This window comes from Cotesia glomerata, linkage group LG6, assembly GCF_020080835.1.
Source record: "Cotesia glomerata isolate CgM1 linkage group LG6, MPM_Cglom_v2.3, whole genome shotgun sequence".
NCBI lineage: Eukaryota > Metazoa > Arthropoda > Insecta > Hymenoptera > Braconidae > Cotesia > Cotesia glomerata.
In genome coordinates this window covers 14,682,669-14,702,276 of record NC_058163.1, presented here as the reverse complement: position 1 = coordinate 14,702,276, position 19,608 = coordinate 14,682,669, and the positions used below count along the sequence as shown (strand labels likewise).

General features: G+C 34.7%; 2 protein-coding genes across 3 annotated transcripts in view; one reads left to right on the top strand and one right to left on the bottom strand.

Annotated features, from left to right (window-relative positions):
- The window catches only part of LOC123268101 (neither inactivation nor afterpotential protein C-like), a 599,151-nt gene that overhangs the window by 556,883 nt on the left and 22,660 nt on the right, over positions 1–19,608 (bottom strand). The gene's annotated exons all lie outside the window — the stretch shown is intronic.
- On the top strand, positions 1,264–5,404 carry LOC123268104. Its single transcript, XM_044732985.1, has 9 exons — positions 1,264–1,415; positions 1,902–2,117; positions 2,875–3,216; positions 3,297–3,506; positions 3,606–3,933; positions 4,009–4,311; positions 4,487–4,639; positions 4,707–4,889; positions 5,007–5,404. The coding sequence occupies exons 3-9, from the start codon at positions 3,082–3,084 to the stop codon at positions 5,219–5,221; spliced, it is 1,527 nt and encodes a 508-aa protein (XP_044588920.1). The 5' UTR covers positions 1,264–1,415; positions 1,902–2,117; positions 2,875–3,081; the 3' UTR covers positions 5,222–5,404.

The window sequence follows — 19,608 nt, the reverse complement described above, 5'->3', positions numbered from 1 at the left end:
CAAATTTTATTATTAATTATCTTATAATTATTATTAATAAAATTTAATCTCTTTTAACAATGTTATAAGAAATGCAATCAAAATTTTTTCATATTTTTACCAAACAGCGGAGATTTAAAAAAAAATAATCAATTAAAAATTTTAAAAACTGTTTTGGTCCATGTGTATTTTTTTTAGGTACAATAAAAAATACTCGCCAATTCCATTATTACAAACCATTGGAAAATTTTTCACTAGAATGTGGGCTCGTTTCAGAAGATGAAAAAGTGTTTATCAACAAAGTTTTAGAATAAAAATAATAATAACTGACTACAGAATTTATTATTTAATAATTTAAGCTTGTTTGTTCTATTTAGTATGTTATGAAATCACAATTGTATTCTTTACAACATTGTTTAAAAAAATTAAATTTTATTAATAATAATTAAAATAAATTATAAGATAAATAATAATAAAATTTGTTTTGTAATAATATTTTGGAATGTTTTTTTAAATTATCACTGATAAAAGCCTTAACGTAGTTCAAGACGCTCGGCAGCACGGCATTTTCATAGCGCTCGGCGCCTGGCGCGCTGTCATAAACAAATTAATTTTGTTTAAACTAATGGCGAGCAGTGAAATTTTTTTCTGGAATTTTAAACTTAAATAGATAAAGCATGGGACCCATAAAAATAACTGCATTTTTGGCCCGAGATGTCAGTTAAATTTTCATTTGTTAACTTAAAAGTTAATTAACAATACGAAAATAAACAAATAATTTTAAGTCGTAAATCTATTCTTAAAGTATAGACATTTGACCATGGATCCTGGAAATTTCACAAATTTAACTCTTGCGGTTGATTTTAAATCCATTTTTTTATTAAAAGTGCTTAAAATTTTCATTATAAAAAAAAAATTGTTAAAATCGAAATTATGAAAAATCGTTTGAGGGATCAATTTTCCATCATAAGTACTAATAAAAAATATATATAGATTAAACTTTTATGATCCAGTGGTAAATGGGGGGTCCACTTGACGTGATCTTGCTCTACTGTAATATTTTCGAGCTTCATCTTTGCAGCATTGAGTATGTCTCTCTCTCATCATTAAAAAAAAAGACTTACAGTTCACACAGAGGGTCTGGATTCAATAATACATAGGAAATTCGAATAGCTGACTGTACTGACAATACTGTCGCGCACCAGAGCCGCCAAAAAATAAGAGGAGGGGGTAGTTGCTTGAGAACACTAGAGATTTACGTGCAAGCATCAGTCATCAGTAAGTCGTGGTCGTTAATCAAGTGCGGAACTTGAAGTAACTGTCGAACTATACGATATATGAAAGATGTCTTTTAATATAAGATCAATGACCCATTGGGACCATTTTATAAATGAAGGATATATTTACAATTGTAACAAAACAAAGAATGGCGTAAAGTACGTAATTATTGTAATTGAAACAGTTTGCGCTACTGAAATTAGTGGTTACGCGATACCAATTTTTGATTTTGTGAAAGTTTATAATTTAACGAAAAATAATATTTGAGAAAATTGTTTGAACATTAGTTTCTTTTTTGTTTTTTGTGTACCGATAGAAATGTTAGTTTGGTAGAAAAAAAATTATTGTTAACAATTTTATCGTCTTTGATCAGATAAAAAAATTTTTTTACGAACAAATTTTTTCTTGGCGTAGGTAAATTTAGTGAATTCAAAAACTTTTCAACTTCAGTGAAGACAATTTCTTCTTTTGAATTTAATTTTCATTTTTTTATCGGTGTATGATTATCTAGTTGTCTGAATATTCGTATGGGTATACTACTTTTTATTGATTTCAGTATTGTAATAGTGTAAAAATGAACGACAAATTCAAACACTGCTTTTTTACCTTTTTACAATATAATATTTATAAATTTGTGTTCTTAGATACTTAACCTGCAAGTACAAGGACACAAAAAAGTGCAAGGGAACTTGCAAATTGGTGGGTGAGAAATTCTTTCCGTTACAACCCCATCAGTATCATGGAATCGAGCCGATGGAGAAGTGGGAGGCAGAAATCAGCTTCCGCCGATCACTATATGAAGCCGTTGTATCGACTCGACAAAAATCATTTGAAGAGTTGTACGACTTACTTATTTTAATGTAAGTAATGAATTGTTTAAAATCATAAATTATAGTAGATATTTATCGTTTTTTGAATGATAATTTATAATTCTAAAATTATGAATAATTATTAAAGTATTAACAATCTTATAAATTTGAATTATTTAGAATATAGAAAATTTTAAGAATTCAATTAAAAAATTTTTAATGAATAAATAAAGGATTAAATTGATGCATTTACCAAAAAATTAAATAATAAAATGAACAGAATACTAATTATACAAAAGATATATTTTTTGTAACTATATATATATATATATATATATATATATATATATATATATATATTATTTTAAATCGATAGGAAAGCTATAAACTGTTTCATGCAATATTTTTATTGTATTTCTACTGTCAGCAATGCAAAATATTTTGCTTCAATCATAAATGTATAATTTAATAAAAAAAAGTTTAAAAGTTATCTCAAGCTTTCATACACTCGAAATACAACAAAAATTCAACAAATACAGAAGAAAAAGTAGTACAGCGTTTATACCACTAAAAAAAAAAATTATACAAACATATTAAACTGTATTTTTGTTGCATAAACATATATAAAGGCTAATTTTTCGAATGTCACGGCAGGGTTTTCAAAACCATGGAGGCGCGCGAAACAGACAAGATGTGCCTTGTAATCATCATATTTTGATTTTTTCATATTTTTTGAGTTACATTTGGGAGAAAGTATATTTTGCTGACATTAATTATTTATTAAATTTTCTTATCTATTACATATTAGGCATCCAGAAATTAAAAACGAAATCAGCTATTCTATGATAAGCAAGACTATGTCGCGTTGGCGGGAAAAGGCGATTCTTCCTGAGCTAACACTTTCAGTGCCACGGATGAACTTTTGCACTCAGATCAATGGGAGTTCTTAAGATCCTACTCAGTTAGCCCGAGCGATCCGCGAAGGATTGAAGTTTCAGCTTTCAATGACCAAGTCATGCTAATTTATGACATAGATTTTATCCGTGAATTGAAACTAGATAGATTGTACATAACTACTACAAATAAAATTATACCCAATATTAGCGAAGCCAAATTTTTAACTATCGTTTTAGGAGAAATGAATGAATATGTAAGTACTTATAAATTAAAGAAGAGTCGAATTGAATTTTAATGTCTTTATTCTTTAAATTAAAATTTTTCTTGATGCAGGAATTTCCAATAATATGGGTTCTATCTACTGATTACTCTAGAGAAACAGTAGAGAACATTGTGCGAGAGATTAAAAATGTACTTATTAAAGGCCACGCCATGCAATTCAAAGAAATCTATTCAGATTGTTTTAAAAATCTCCAAGACCATGTAGATATGGAATTCCATCAAGTACACGAAAAAAAAGTGTCGTTTGATAGTATCTGCAAAGTAAGTGACCAACAAATTTTTTAATTTTATTTATTCAAGTCATAAGCTGAAGCCAAAATTGAACTATTATAAATAAAATGTTATTTATATATTTTACAGGTTTTGCGCACAGCTGCTCATGGAATCATTGATGAAAATAACCCAGAAATTAATCAAATCCTCCGCAAAATAATGAGTTTAACACTATTGCCGTTCTACCTCATTGACGGAGAATTGAAAAAAATTGGTGAAAATTTACCCAACGACGGTGCCGACACCATAAAAGAGTTCATCACGTACTATGAGCAAAAGTGGAAAAAAGATCTTCTTCCCAAAAAATACAGTATTTTTGAGGACGTACGAGCCATAAATGATGTATCAGAAATTCATTTGCGAGTATTAAAAAACAGCTTACCGTCCGAAAATCCAAGTTTTTGGAAATTTATCGGTATAATAAATTTATTTACTATTAAATTAAAATTTTTAAACACACTAAACGTTTTTGTGAAATTGTTTTTTCCAGAGTCGATTGGGACAAATTTAGCAAAGCATGTCAAGGATTGTAGGAAATTTCAAGATTCACCCAAAAATTATAAAATAAAATTCACCCCTCGTGTTAATTGCTCCATCAATAATAACCGAGAGAGGAGTGTATCGTCGGGGATAAAAAAACTATCTCAACTGCTGTCGGAACACCGAATTGATGCATCGGAGTATTTAGAACGAGCGGTAGTAGTGATGCGCGACTATTACAATGATTTTTTTTTTGACAAATACTTGTTAGAGAAAGAATTGACAGATATGAGTAATCGTTTTGACGCCTTCTGTAAGTAAAATTTTTTGATAAGAGTATATTATAATAATAATAATAATAATAATAATAATAATAATAATTATTATTATTATTATTATTATTATTATTATTATTATTATTATTATTATTATTATTATTATTATTATTATTTTTGCATAACATCGCATAACCGTACAAAAATTTTAAGTTGCCGAATTACCGGACACTTCATTTCTTTTTGAAAATGATTTGGGAGTTAATGATGACGACGAAGTCCAGAGAAGCGATGATGTAGTAAACGAAATGCAACGAGTCATTGATGGACTTCAACCAGCTGATGTTAATGTCGAAATCATTGATGGTAAAAATTAATTAACGCAAAATTATTTATTGTTATTTACATATATTTTAACGGTTTGATATTTTAGGTAATGAGATATTCAATGTTCAATGCAGGAGGTGTAATATTGCACAAGTAACAACAATAAATTTCCCATGCAGGCACATTGAGTCTTGCGATAATTGTATTACGAGAGCAAACAACGTTTGCTCTATATGTAACACTTTAATAGATAGAACAGTGCGTATTTTCTTGCCAAATGACACTGAAGGTAATAGAAATTTTTTTATACCTTGTAAATTTTTTATCTCTCAAATATAGGTAAGAAATACAATAGCTGAACGTAATGAACGAATATTGTTCTAAATTTAATTTTCCTGTCACACAGGTGATGGGTACAATCTCAACTGCGAGATTTGTTACGAGAAGCCAACAAATATCATGTGGACGACCTGCAACCACGGTTTGACCTGTCGAAGGTGTGCCGTTGCAGTCATTAGGGAGAAAACTAACAGCCTTACCACTAAAACAAAAATTCAATGCCCTCATTGTAACGTTCGGGCTGAAGGGTTTATGGAGTTCAAGTTGAGTGCTATAAGATAGGATCACCAGTTTCAACAGCCGTCATAATTTTTACGATTAATTAAGTTTGATACATTAAAAATACTCTAAATATTATATACTTTACGTTATCATTTATGTTACTATTCTTTTTTTTATTATTACTATAATTTTTATTTTATTATCATGATTGGCATTGGTATAACTATGATAAGTTTTATGATATGATTGACCAATATTATTATTAATAATGTTACTTTTTTTAAATTATTACTGCAATTTTAATAATAATAATTTAAATTCTTAACGATATGATTTAAAAAAAATAAGAAATTAAACAATGATTCATTTGTATAACTTATTCATGTTTTCAAATTATAGAATAAAATGGTTTATAAATATTTAATACTTTCACATCAGTTATTGATTTCTTAATGACGTAAAATTAAAATTATAATTAATGGACTCGAATTATAATAAAATAATTGAGTAAAAATATCCACGAAATGCGAATTTCCTGTTGGGCATTAATCATTATGGAAACGGTTTTTATAATCTTCGCATTATATATTAAAAAATATAAATTAAAAATATTCAATTAAGAAAAAAAATTTTCACGTATTTATGTATCCATTTGATGGAAAACAATCTTTACACTACTAACAATTGATCTGGTAATCTTTTCAATATGATGGGCTAGACATTTTCAAGCAAACTAATTCGAATATTTCTTAATTGTAATTTTATTCACATACTAGTAGTCGTGGATCACTTTGATTAAAGTGTTACACGATTTAAAAATTTCATTCATTATCGTTTGAAATTTACATTATCGCCTGCATAAACTTGTGGATCGATAATAAAGTTTTTTGTTTATCATTGGAGCTAATTTTCGTCCTGTCGAGATGTCCTGTCGAGATGTCCTGTCGAGATGTGTCTCGTCGGATCATGTCAAGGAGGATAAAAAAATTTTCTATAGATGGCGACGTGGATATTGTCTTTTCGGTCAAATGACCATTCGGAAAGTGTCCGCCTATGCAAAAAGGAGACCACCCAGCTAATCAAAGTCTTAAGGTGCAATTTCATGCTGATGCTTGACGCTGGCTTAGAGCGTCAAATGAGCTTAAATTGTATATAGTTTCGACTGGAGCGCCATCTTAAATTAATGCAGCGTCAGTCAAAACTGAACATTGTTTAGTTCGTAAGAATCAGCGTCAAGCGTCAGCATGAAATTGCACCTTAAGTAATTCTGTCCGAGCAGTGTACAGAACTACGATATCTCAGTAGTAGGTGTCTGTAGATGACATTTCAATCGAATTGAGCGGAAGTTTTAAACGACGATATTCTTTACATAACACTTATATTAATTATGAGTTTGACAAATTGTGTTATTTCTTAACAACAATATGATAATAACAATAAATAATCATTAAAATAATAATAATAACGACAATACCAACAATAACAATAAAGATAACACTGAAAGTTGTCATAATAGTAACAATAAATTAATGATGAAAATAATAGTAATAATAATATTTATCATTATTAATATTATTGTTATTAAATTATTAAGCATTAAAGTATTAAATTTAAATTTACAACTACCACAACTACAAAAAATGTTAAAATTTTTTTTTAAATTTATGTGAAATTAAAAGCTTACAATCGATAATTTAGTTTATTAATCTGAGCCAAAGAGTATTCGCGGCTTATTTATATAAAATTTTATTAATGCTGCTAGATATTGTACGAAAAGTGATACTTAAAATGATTTATATTGAAACTTTATATATTTCTTTAACTTTATATCATTTAATTTCTGCGGGAAAAATACAAAATTTGAATTAAACATTTTTTTAAAAACAAAAAATCTTAAAATATTTTTTTTAATAGAAAATCCCTAGAATTAATTATTAAATAACTTTTCGTCTGTATTTTTCTAAATATATTTTCTTCTCATTCAGTGGCATTTATTCACTAGAGTCAATATTTAAGGACCAGTTTTTCAATCCAGGATAAAATTTTATCTTATGATGAAAATATATCAATATATTTCATATATATAAATATACTGGCAGTAATACTTTCATCCTGGATAAAATTCTATCTTGATTTGAAAAACTGGCCCTAAAAGAGCTAGAATTGTTTGATTTTGCTTTCTTCGGAAGTCAGCTGATCAAGATCTGAGTAATTCTGTTCGAGCAATGTACAGATACTACAAACGTCTTGATGATTGTTGCCTGTAGGTGGCATCACGGGCTAATTGAGTGGAAGTTTGAAACGACGATATTCCTTACATAGTACGTATAGTAATTATGAATTTGATGACTTGTGTTACAGTGGAAGCAGTTCAAAGTTATCCAGGTTTTCTTTCTCGCTCTTGTTACCGTTTTATGAGAAATTGAGATAAAACTGCGGTAACTTTTAACAGCATTCACTGTATTTACTAACAACAATATGACGACAGCAATAAACAACAAAAAAATAATAATTATTATAACGAAGATAATATTAACTATGACATTAAAGATAATACTGAAAATAATCATAGTGATAAAAATAAATTGAAAATAAAAATAATTGTGATAATAACATTTATGACCTTTATTGTTATTATTATTCTTTTCAAATTATTTAGCGTTGATGTCAAATTTATAACCATCTCAATTACAAAAAATTAAAAAAATTATGTGAAATTAAATTCTTCCAATTGATAATTCAATTTATCAATATTAAATTCCAAACAGTACGAAAAATAAAACTCCAATTTATTAATATTACAATTTTGTGAACATATATTTTCCGCGGGAAAAGTACAAATTTTGAATTAAAAACTTTTTCGATTACAAAAAATGTGAAAATTCCTTCTCTAATTCCAAATCTGGAATTAACCATCAAACAACTTCACATACTTATTTTTTTTAATTTCATTTCCATTTAATTATATTTTTTTATTAAATTCTTTTATGTTTATAGCAAAGAAAAAAGAACAAACCACGAACTAACGATGTCATAAAAAAAAAGTTCAAAAATTAAAAAAAAAATTCTGAGGGACTAAATTTAGTGAGCCTTACTATACATTTCAGGCATATTTTCAATACATTAGTCATAAAGATGACGAATGAAATGCTACCTGGTGACTGAAATCTGAATCACCAACACTGACACCTGGTGTTTTCGTTTCCACTTAATGTTACTACTTATCATATTTGACAGTTTGATTGATTTATGATCCGTCTATCGAATTTTTGATTATTAGCGGTAACAGGTGTCGCGGTCAACAATTTTTTACAGAACTAGACTGTTTCTGATTAGTTTATTATGATTATAGTTCATTTACCATTATTATTGCGTATTGTAAGTACAACTTTTATTTATTTTTAAATTGATTTGATATATTGGAATAATAATTAAGAAAAATACTAAAGTTGTTTTCATTGCATGAATTAATTCAATAATTAATGAAATATAAATTATTAAAATAATTAATAATAGAATAATTTTATTTAATTTATTTAGATTCAATGATGGCAGACAATGCGGTGCCCATGAGTGCCGGTAAGTAAATGAGTTTTTGTTTTACATACTTCAAACTTATTTATAATTATTAATTAGCAGCTAATTTTTTAATATTGAATAAAATTTAATCCAATAAAAAACTAAATCAATATGTTGTCATTGAATGAAATTTTATCCCGGATTGAAAAATTAACTATTAATAATTTTACAATTTATAATACTAAAATTTGCCGGGGTTTCTAGGTTTATCATTATTTTTCATTTATTAAATTGGAAAAAAAATATATTTTTATAAAATTTTACTGATAGTTTTTCAAGTTTTCTACAATTGAAATATATTTTTATTGTTTTGCAATAACTATAAAAAAAAACTAATAAAAAAAAAAAAAAAAAAAAAAATACCAAGATGGTGGGCCGGCATGACGCTGGTGAAAATACGTGCAAGGTTTTCAAGTGCCACTCAAACATGAAAGTTCCTAAAATAGTTATGTACTTAATTTGTGAGAGTGTTTTCCACGAAGGTGACTTTAATAAATATCAAAAGGGTCAATACATCAGTGAGATGTTAGTTATTTGTCCTCAACATCATACGGACAACCTAACCTCTAAATCTGACTTTGATCTGAATACTCTTGATGAAAACGCGCGTAAAATAATTACCCAGCTTAAACTTTTCTACAAAGAAGAGCTGAGAAATGATCTAACTAATAACTTATCTTTAAATGCTTCAAAAAATACTTCAGAGCTGTCTGAAGCTCAAGATCTTGATGAACTAAATGCGTTGAAATTGGAAAATAAATTACTGAAACAACTTAACACTGAGCTAAAAGAAAGAAACAAATTGTTGGACAGACTTGTGAATACCTCTAGTATCGGAGTAAATAAGCATACGTCGTATGCCGTTGCTACAAAAGGTATCAATAAAACTGAAAAAGTCCCAAATATTTATGTTAAATCTAAGAGCAATGATAATTATCATATCATTATCACGATTATAATCGTGAGACTCTTAGCAAAGTTAAAAAAAAACTAATTTGTGACTTATCTGTGCCTATTAACAATGTGAGAGAAAATAAAGATGGTTGTGTGTCAATAAAATGCAAGAACAGTGAGGGTGTTTGTAGAGCTAAGTCTGTGCTTAGTGAAAAACTCGGCCCTGATTATAGTGTTGATCTTGAGCATCTGAAAATGCCTAAAATAAAAGTGATTAATGTTGAATCTGATTTTGGAATGGAAGAGCTTTGTAAAGATATTTATAACAGAAACTTTCTTGACCTTGATGGTGCGTTTAATATAATTGCAGACTACAATAATAGGGTAAACAAACGTACTTTAATTCTTGAATTAACTGCCGAGTCTTACTTACAGGTTAAAAATAATGGTTTTAGGTTATTTATTGGTCATCAAAGCTGTCGTGTCTTTGATCATTTTAACTTAAACCTATGTTTTAAATGTGGTAGAATGAACCACAGTCATAAAAAGTGTAGCAATGAAACTAAATGTCTAAACTGTGCAGGTGATCATCCCACCAAAACATGCACATCACAAGTCAAAAAATGTCTTAATTGTATCTACTATAATGAGAAGTTTCATAAAAGTAGATCAACTGACCACTGCGCAACTGACACCTGCTGCGAGTATTTGACTTTTAAGTTGAATCAGATAATCACTACTACTGACTACCCTGTTAAACCTATAATACCGAAGTCACTTGGTAATATAGGTAATAAAACAACGATCACCAATCAATAAGTATTCTATCTGTTTTATCGATGGCTGAAATGGATCTACAAATTGAAGAAAATTACAGTGAACTTGAAAGTTTAAATTTTGCGTTGTGTAAAGATAGTCTCCTGATATTACATCTTAATGTCAGGGGTCTCAATACTAACTTTGAAAACTTAGAACTATTTATAGAAAAATTATCTGTTAAACCGGACATCATAGTTTGCTCTGAAACCTGGACACTGCCCTGTTTCTCATTCTTCAAGATTAGTGATTATGATTGTTGCTACAATCATAGTATGATTAACAAAGCTGATGGTGTTTTAATGTATATTAAAAAGACATTAAACTCGAGTTTCGTGATTGAAGAAGTGGGTAATTTAAAAATTGTCTCCACTATTTTCAAACGTGACAATAATGTTAAATTTAAAGTCTCAGGTGTATATAGATGTCATGATGTTAATAAAGAAGTCTTTATTAACTAGATTTCTGAATACCTTAAGTCTACTTCTCATGAAAAAAATCATGCAATTGTTGGTGATTTTAACATCAATGTGCGTAACCTAGATAATTGAACTAATGACTTTTTATCAAATTTCCTAGATTCTGGTTACATTCCATACTTTAATGGAGTAACCAGACCTAATGCTCATGGTGGGTCATGTATTGATAATTGTTTCATTAAATCAAATAACAACAAAATTAAATCTTTTACATATAATAATATTTTCACTGACCACTATCCCATCTTTGTTAGCATTGGTCTTAGACCTAGTGCTAAATCAACACAAGATATTACTATTCTGGATTACAATAATATCAGTGAACTCAGTAAGAACTTTGATTGGTCTTCGTTTATGTATATTTTAGATCCTGATGAGTTTTTTGATACTCTCATAGTGACAATTAAATCGTTTATTAAAGACTCTAGTGTTGTTGTAAAAAAATCTAGTCGTGATAATAAACCAAGAAGTAATTGGATTACCAAGGGAATTATTAAATCTTGCAAAACCAAAGAATCTCTATATAACATATGGAAATTAGATAGAAATAATATTACTCTAAAACTAGAATATAATATTTATTGTAAAACTCTAAACAAAGTGATTAAATCAGCCAAAGCTAAATATGAAAGAGAAAGGGTTAATAAGTACATAAATAGTAGTAGAAAAATGTGACAATTTGTGAATAATAAGTTAGGTAAAACTACTAAGTCTTCTAATAATATTTACTATCTAGTTAGTGATAACATAATCATAAATGATAGTAAGAATATTGCTAATAATTTTGTAGATTTTTTTAGCAATATTGGAGTGGATCTAGCAAAAAAAATTAATACTGAACCTATAGATATAGAAAAATTTGTTAAACTTAACTGCGATAGCCTCTTTCTTGTACCTATTGACTCGAATGAAATTAGAAAAATTATCGTGAACATGAAAGACAAAGCAAGGGGTGTGGATGACATCGGTAGTAGAGTTTTAAAGTCAATAGTCAATGAAATTTGTTGTCCACTTGAATTTATATTTAATGAATGCATTAGCAAGGCCACTTGGCCGTCTGCACTAAAAAAAGCTGATATTATCCCTATTTTTAAATCTGGGAATAAACATTTAACTACGAATTATAGACCAATATCGCTTATCTCCAATCTTGCTAAAATATTTGAAAAATTAATTTACACCAGGCTGTATAACTTTTGCTCTGAATATAATTTAATATCCGATAATCAATTTGGTTTTACGAAGAACAAGGGCTCAAATGATGCTCTGGCTTTTACATCTAATTTTATCTATAATTATATTGATTCCAATAGACCTACGGTACTAGCCTTCTTAGATCTTGCAAAAGCATTTGACACTGTCAACCACAAGCTGCTTCTAGATAAACTGTGGAGAAAAGGTATAAGAGGCCTACCTTATCAACTACTTAAAAATTACCTTACTGATAGACAACAATGTGTAAAGGTTAATAAATATACTAGTGAATATAAGGCTGTCAGGGTTGGTGTACCGCAAGGCACCATTCTTGGCCCTTTACTATTCATACTGTATATTGTTGATATTTTTAATGTAATTCCAAGTAATAATATTGTTTCTTATGCGGATGACACAGCTATATTATGTAGTGGTAATAGCTGGGATGATACTAATTTACTCTTAACTGAATGGTTGCATAAAATAGATTGTTGGCTTGAGGGTAATCAACTTTCCCTGAATATAGATAAGACAAATTATATCACTTTTGGTAGTTACATTGATAGTGTTCCTTACAAATACAAACTATTTATAAGCAATAAAGAGATTAATAGAGTAGATAGCTGTAAATATCTTGGAATAATCTTTGATAAGAACATGAAATGGAACATTCATACTAATGAACTGGCAAAAAAAATTAAATTTTTCTTGTATTTGTACTATAAGTTGAAACATTGTATACAACCTATTGTATTGAAAACAATATATTATGGGTTGTTTGATAGCTTAATTAATTATGGAATAATTGCTTGGGGTGGAGCATATGAAAACTCCGTTAAATATCTTGTTAATGTACAAAATAAATTAATAGACAGAATATTCTTTAATAATCAACTAACTGCCCCGCTAAAACTCAAAGAAAATTTTGTTGTCAGTGCTTTAACCAATTATTTTGAACTTGTAAAAATCAGTATGTTGAAAGACCTTTAAATACTCGAACTAAACAACTCCCTCTCCCGAAAATAAATAAGAAATTAAGTACTAAGAATGCCTGTTATGTAGCAATAAAATATTTCAATTTTCTACCTAATGATATGAAGCTGTTAAGTGTTTCTAAAAAAATCTTGCGTAAAAAGTTAGGGATATGGATAAAATCCAGTCCTACTGTAGTAATTTAGATTTTAAGTTACTATGCATGTGTTTAATACTTGATACTTTGTACAATAGAACATGCCTTCTATAACTTTATGTAAAACATTGTATAACTTTTTGTATTCCTTCTGGTCTCTATGCACAGGTGTAACCCACCTCTATAGAACTATTTTCAGAAGTAAAAAAAAAAAAATAAAATAAAAATAAAAATAAAATAAAACTTTTTAGATAAAAAAAATTCTCGAAACTTTTACATGTTTAAGTTAATTTTAAAAAAATGAATAACGAATCATTTTTTTTTCTAGGCGAATTGATGACAGGCCACCACTTGCGCCAGGCTGTCCAGCAGGCTACTGATAATTATTATCGCTGGTTGCATCAGCAACAGCAGCAGCAGCAACAGCAACAACAACAGCTACAGCCACAGCCACAGCCACAGTAACAACAACAGCTACAGCCACAGCAACAACAACAACAACAACAACAGCAGCAGCAGAATGAGCAGCAGCAGGATCAGCAGCAGCATCAAGGTGAAGTGGTGGTGCCGCCACCGCAACCACAGGAGCAACATCAACAGCATCAGCAGCAGCTCGGTCAGGCGATGCTGCCTCCACCGCCACTAGAGCAGCCACAGCAACAAAATCAGCAGCTCGGTCGAGTGATACTGCCTCCACCGCCACCACAGCAGCAACAGCAACGGCAACAACAACAAGATCAGCTGCAGCAGCTGAATCAGGTGGTGTTGCATCCATTGCCACTGCTAGCTGATCTTCTGTGGATACGTTGCCACCACTGCCACCAGCAAACAACAACCAGCTGCCGCTGATGCGAACTGGAGCTCCGGATCAGCTGCCAGCACCAGGTAAACTTTATCAATCAAATGAGCGTGTTCAGCCTAGCTAAGTCCTGAGTAAACTTAGATTTGGTATAATGAAAGCATATTTAATTAGACTTAATCTAACTTGGTTTATTCAGGACTGAAATCGACTGAGCAGACTCAATGTTTTTTTTTTTGATTGAATTTAAAATTTTTTATTTATTATTTTTTTTTTAGCCGAAAATTATGCTACGGCTCGCCATTTTCCCGGCCCAAGAGGATGGACCAAGTTTTGGGGGCGAGGCCGTGGCAGAATTGGAAGGCGTGGAAGAGGAGATAGGAGAGGAGGAAGAGGAAGAGGTGGGAGAGGAGGCGGAAGTGGTCCTACCAAAAATCATAATTATTTTTATTAAAAACTTTTATTATAATAATTTAAATAAAAAATAATAATGATTAAAAAAAAAGGTTATAATTTGTAAGGCCTAAATCTATCCTTATCCCTAAATTTGTGTGTGTGTGTTTGTGTGTGTGTGTGTGTGTGTGTGTGTGTGTGTGTGTGTGTGTGTGTGTGTGTGTTTTTTTTTTTTTTTTTTTTTTTTGAAAGGGGTACGAAAAAAGATCTTTAAAAGACACCGGTATCGTTAACTCTGCCGCCCATCTTCCGGCAGATATCGATAGTCGGTAGTGTGGAGATTTTTACCCACTCAAAAAAACATTCCTCTTCCCCTCTCCCCTAGATGGTACGGGGAGGACTGGATTGGAACCGCGTTAGCATTACTTCAATCCAGTTGTGCTGCGTCTCACGACGCCTACTCCTGGCTACTGGTCCCTTTCTGCGATTTTGTCTTTCAGGAGGTGCTGTGCATAAACTGCAACAGCTGACCAGTTTTCCTCTTGTTTGATCATATAGGTCACCAGGCTTGAGGGGGAGAGCCTGGTGCCTATGATCTCTTCGGTGCTTCTTCTGTAGTCCTTCCATCGAGCACACTCGAAGAATGTGTGTTCGGCATCGTCGATTTTATCCGGGCAGTATTTGCACGTTGGTGTGCTGTGCAAACCCATCTTGAAACGATAGGCATTGAACTGCCCATGTCCCGTCAATAGCTGGGTCAGGAAGAAGTCCGTATCCCCGTGCTTCCGAGAGAGCCAGACGTTGATGTTTGGGATCAGGCGCGCCGTCCATCTGCCCGTCTCTCCCGATGTCCATCGGTCCTGCCACTCTTGCTGCGTTTCCGCTTTAATCCTTGTTCTTGCGTCCTTCATGTTATCATCACTGTCTTTAGAGTCATAGAGTTTTGCTCTTTCGAACGCTTATAGGTCGATGGGCGCGGCTCCTGCAATGACCAATACAGCCGCTTTGGAAACTGTGCGGTAGGCGCAGGCAACCCTGAGAGCGCCTCGCCGCTGTACTGCTGCGATCTTTCACCGGTAGGTCTTCTGCATTAATATGTCTGCCCATATCTCCGCTCCATAAAGCAGTACCGAGTGGACTGCTTCTAGAAGAACTCTTCTCTTTTTTGTTCTTGGTCCCATGGTGTTGGTCATAATTCGTGCTAGGCTAGACACAGTCTTGCTGGCTTTCTTGCATGCACTGTCGAGGTGTTCACGGAAAGATAGTTTCTCGTCTATCATTACCCCTAGATACCGCAGGGCCCTTGTTGACGTCAGCGTTGTTCCTCCCATGTCCATAGCGAATGGTTTTGGAAACCATTTTTGACGGGTCAAAACGACCATCTCGGTTTTCTGTTTGGCGAGTTTCAGGTGATGCTTATGGAGCCAAGTCTCGACGGTGTCGATGGTTTCCCGAACTAGCAGTTCGGCCTCTTCGACGCTGTCCGCCACTATAGTAGCTGCAACGTCGTCTGCAAAGCCTTTTAGCTCTACTTGCTCTGGCAACGGGATTTCAAGAAGCTCGTCGTAGTCTGCGTTCCATAGATCAGGCCCCATTATTGAGCCTTGCGGCACGCCAGCCGTTATGGCGTATTCTTGTAGGCCTTCAGTAGTTTCCACTATTAGCTTTCTATCGTCAAGGTAGTTGTCGACTAGTGCCAGATTTTCTGGCTCCGCGTCAAACTTGTGCTCCAGAGCGTCTAAAATGTCTCCCCAATTTGCGCTGTTAAATGCGTTTTTGACATCTAGCGTGAGGAGAAGACATACTTTACGAGCTTTGAGGCTACCAGTCCATGCTTCTCTCGCTGTCTTTATGACTTTCTTGATCGCTCCGACTGTCGAACGTCCTTTCCGGAAGCCGTGTTGGTTTGCGGCAAAACCTCCAGCACGGTCTATGTCGTTGCGAAGTCTCCCTTGTATGAGCTTCTCGAGCAGTTTTCCAGCAATGTCCAGCATACAGAGTAGTCTAAACGACGAAGGTGTTATGGGGGTTCCCTTACCTTTGTCTAAGAGAACCAATCTCTGCCGTTTCCAGACCACGGGAAACGTGCCAGTTGCCAAGCATGCGTTGTAGGTGTTCAGGAGTATGTCTGGGTATTCCAGGGCTACAGTTTTGATCACCGATGCCGGGATGCCATCAGGTCCAGGTGCCTTTCCTGTTTTGAGTGACTTGGCCGCGTCTTGTAATTCCTTAGTTGTGAAGGGTGTTACTTCGCTGTTCTTAGTGTAGTGTTTCTTCTCCCGCGGTGGGTGTTTGGGGAAAAGCTCCGTTACAATGCTCTCCATCAAGGCAGGAAATTTCGGCGCCTCTGGTGAAGCCTTTCCAAGTCGTTTGGCGACAATTTGGTAGGCTTTACCCCAGAGGTCATTGTCGAGATCGTTGCAGATCTCTTTCCACAGTTTCGCTTTACTTGCTTTAATGGCTCGGTTTAGCGTCTTTTTGGCCTGCTTGTACTCTTTTGAATACAAGTCCTGGCTTGGGGAGCGTTTCGTAGCTCTCGTTGCTCGGCGACGTAGCTGATGGCATATTTTGCGAAGTTCTGCTATGTCCGCTGACCACCAGTACGCCGGCCTGTGGAAGCTCTGGTTTTTCAGCCGCGGCATAGAGGCGTCACATGCGGCAGTAATTTCTTTCATCGTGTTTAGCACTGCCTTTTCCGTCTTGCTGCAGGTATCCGGTGTCGGGTTGTTCTGGAGGATAGACCAGCTTCGTGCGAGTGAAGCTTGCAATGCCTCTGAATCAAGCCTTTTGGCATTCCACTTCCGCTTAGAAACGTCGCGTTGTGAAACCGGAGCAAATGCCAATCCAACGCTGAATGTCACAAACTGGTGATCACTGCCACTGTATTCTTCGGATACTGTCCAGTTTTCAATCATGTTGGCAGTCCTTGGAGTCGCCAATGAGATGTCGAGGATGGATTCTTGGTACCCTGGTCTTCTAAAGGTCGTGGTGCTCCCGGTGTTCAGCACTATGAGGTCGAGTCTAGCCACGACGTCAGCGACCTCGTTTCCTCTGGTGTCGGAGAAAGCAGCGCCCCACTCAGCCGATTTAGCGTTGAAGTCTCCGGCTACGATAACTTCGCCGTCGAACTTAGTGACCGCATCTTCTATATTTGCGAGTTTCTGTCGGAACACACTAATCCCTTCGTTAGGTGAGAGATAGACGCTCATGAAGTAGGTTGTGGGGGTTTGAATCCAGACAAAACCTGCTCCACCTCCGCTGTTGTTGACGGTAACGTTCTTTGTGTTCACAATCCAAATTGCTGCCGTGCCCGTTTCGTCTGCGAACCATGTTTTACCTTCGATGTTTAGATATTGCTCGCAGATAAAGCAGACGTCAATTTTATCTTCGAAAACACGCTGGCGCAGCAGGTTTTGCGCCAAGGCGCACCTATTCAGGTTGCCTTGTAGTATGCGTGTCATTTCTGACCTTTCATGGCTTCTGCAAGTGCTTTGCGGAATGCCTTACACGCTCCAGTGCCAGAAATATGGCATAGACTATCCTGGGCATCTTTGTCCGAAGCACAAAGGAAGCATTTTAACTTCTCCGTGCAGTTTACGGCCTTGTGGTTCTCTCCGCCAGATTTGTAGCAGCACCTGCTTCTGTCTGGTCCCGCACACTGACGTGTTTGGTGTCCATAACCGAGACATTTAAAACAACGTGTTACTTTTACTACTGGGCGTATACGACAGTTCACCAAACCGATCCGTATACGGGCCTTGTCAAGGGCCTTAATCGCACTGGGCTCGTCTAGTTCGCAGAAGGCTGCCCGATTACCTCGTGGTGTGGGTTTTGTCGAATTTACCCGTTTGACCTCCAGGTTGTCAGTGAATTCACGTTTGAGTGCTTCACGGACTTCGCTCTCGGTAGAGATTTCATCTAAGTCGAGGATCTCGATCGTTGTTGTTGGTGTTAGCGTCTTGACTGTGCCGATGTTTGCAGTGGCTGCCCTTACTGCATCGGTGAATGCCTTGCTGTCTTCGGACTTTCGAGCCATTTCAAGGAGAACGCCTCCGTGTTTCGTCTTTTTAATAGACCTTATGTCTACGCCCGTCTCGACAGGGCTTACCTTGGCCTTGATTTCCTTCAGGAGATCGGCATATCTTCGCCCTTCAGCTGGTTGGACTAGGACAGCTTTAGTTCTTGTCTTCTTCCTCCTTGGTTTCTTGGAGCCACCGCTGTTTGGCTGGTCTTGGGCTGTAGCAGTTTGAGTCACTGGCTTCTGTTCTTTCTTTTCCTTGTTTTGCCGAGTCACTTTGGTCCAGGTATCATCCCGGGCTGTCTTTTTCTGTGCTGGCTTGTCAATATCTGAGGAAGGGCTGGGCGTGGACAGCGGCCTCTTCTTGTTGCTATCTCCTTGCTGTGGTAATTTCTTAGGAGTGGTCAGAGGTGGCTGTGATTTTTTGTTCAGACTCGGAGATGTTTGAGTCGTTGACGCCGACTTCGTTGGTGATTTGTTGGCCAGCCTATATGCCGTACTAATAGACGAAACCAGTTTTCTGATCTCATGGTGGAGATTCTTTTTGTCTTTTATGAAGTCGGCTAACTCATCAATCTTGTTGCCGAGCCTCTCCATTGGTGACTGTTGGCCGGTGACGGTCGGTAGAGAGTTCACTCTTCCTCGGTGGGTTTGATTAGTGGCAGGAGCAAAAGGTCCTCCACTTTTTGAAGGAATGTTGCTTAGCTGTCCGTTCTCTGCCATCTGGGCTGATTTCGTACTCCCTGTAACCTTGCTAGCATTGCTAGACAGCAGAGCCATGGGGTCTACTCCACTGTTCAAACGGTCGCTTGGTAACGACGAGTTTAGGCCCGTTTGCACGCCTTCCCTCGCCGGCACTGAGGTATCCATCCTCTGTACTGTAAACGATGTTTGAAAATCTTCTGACATTTCCATATCATCTTTTGCTAGGTTTTGGTCCACCCCGAGTATTCTGTTTCCTCGATACCCGACGCATCTGACGTGCAGATATGCCGGGCATTCCCCTATCCGCCACCTGAGGAGGCGCCCGATGCGGGACCCAGCAAGCCCGACACGGGGTGTGTGTGTGTGTGTGTGTGTGTGTGTGTGTGTGTGTGTGTGTATGTGAGCGTGTGTGTGTAAGTGCTTATGAGCGCATATGTTAGT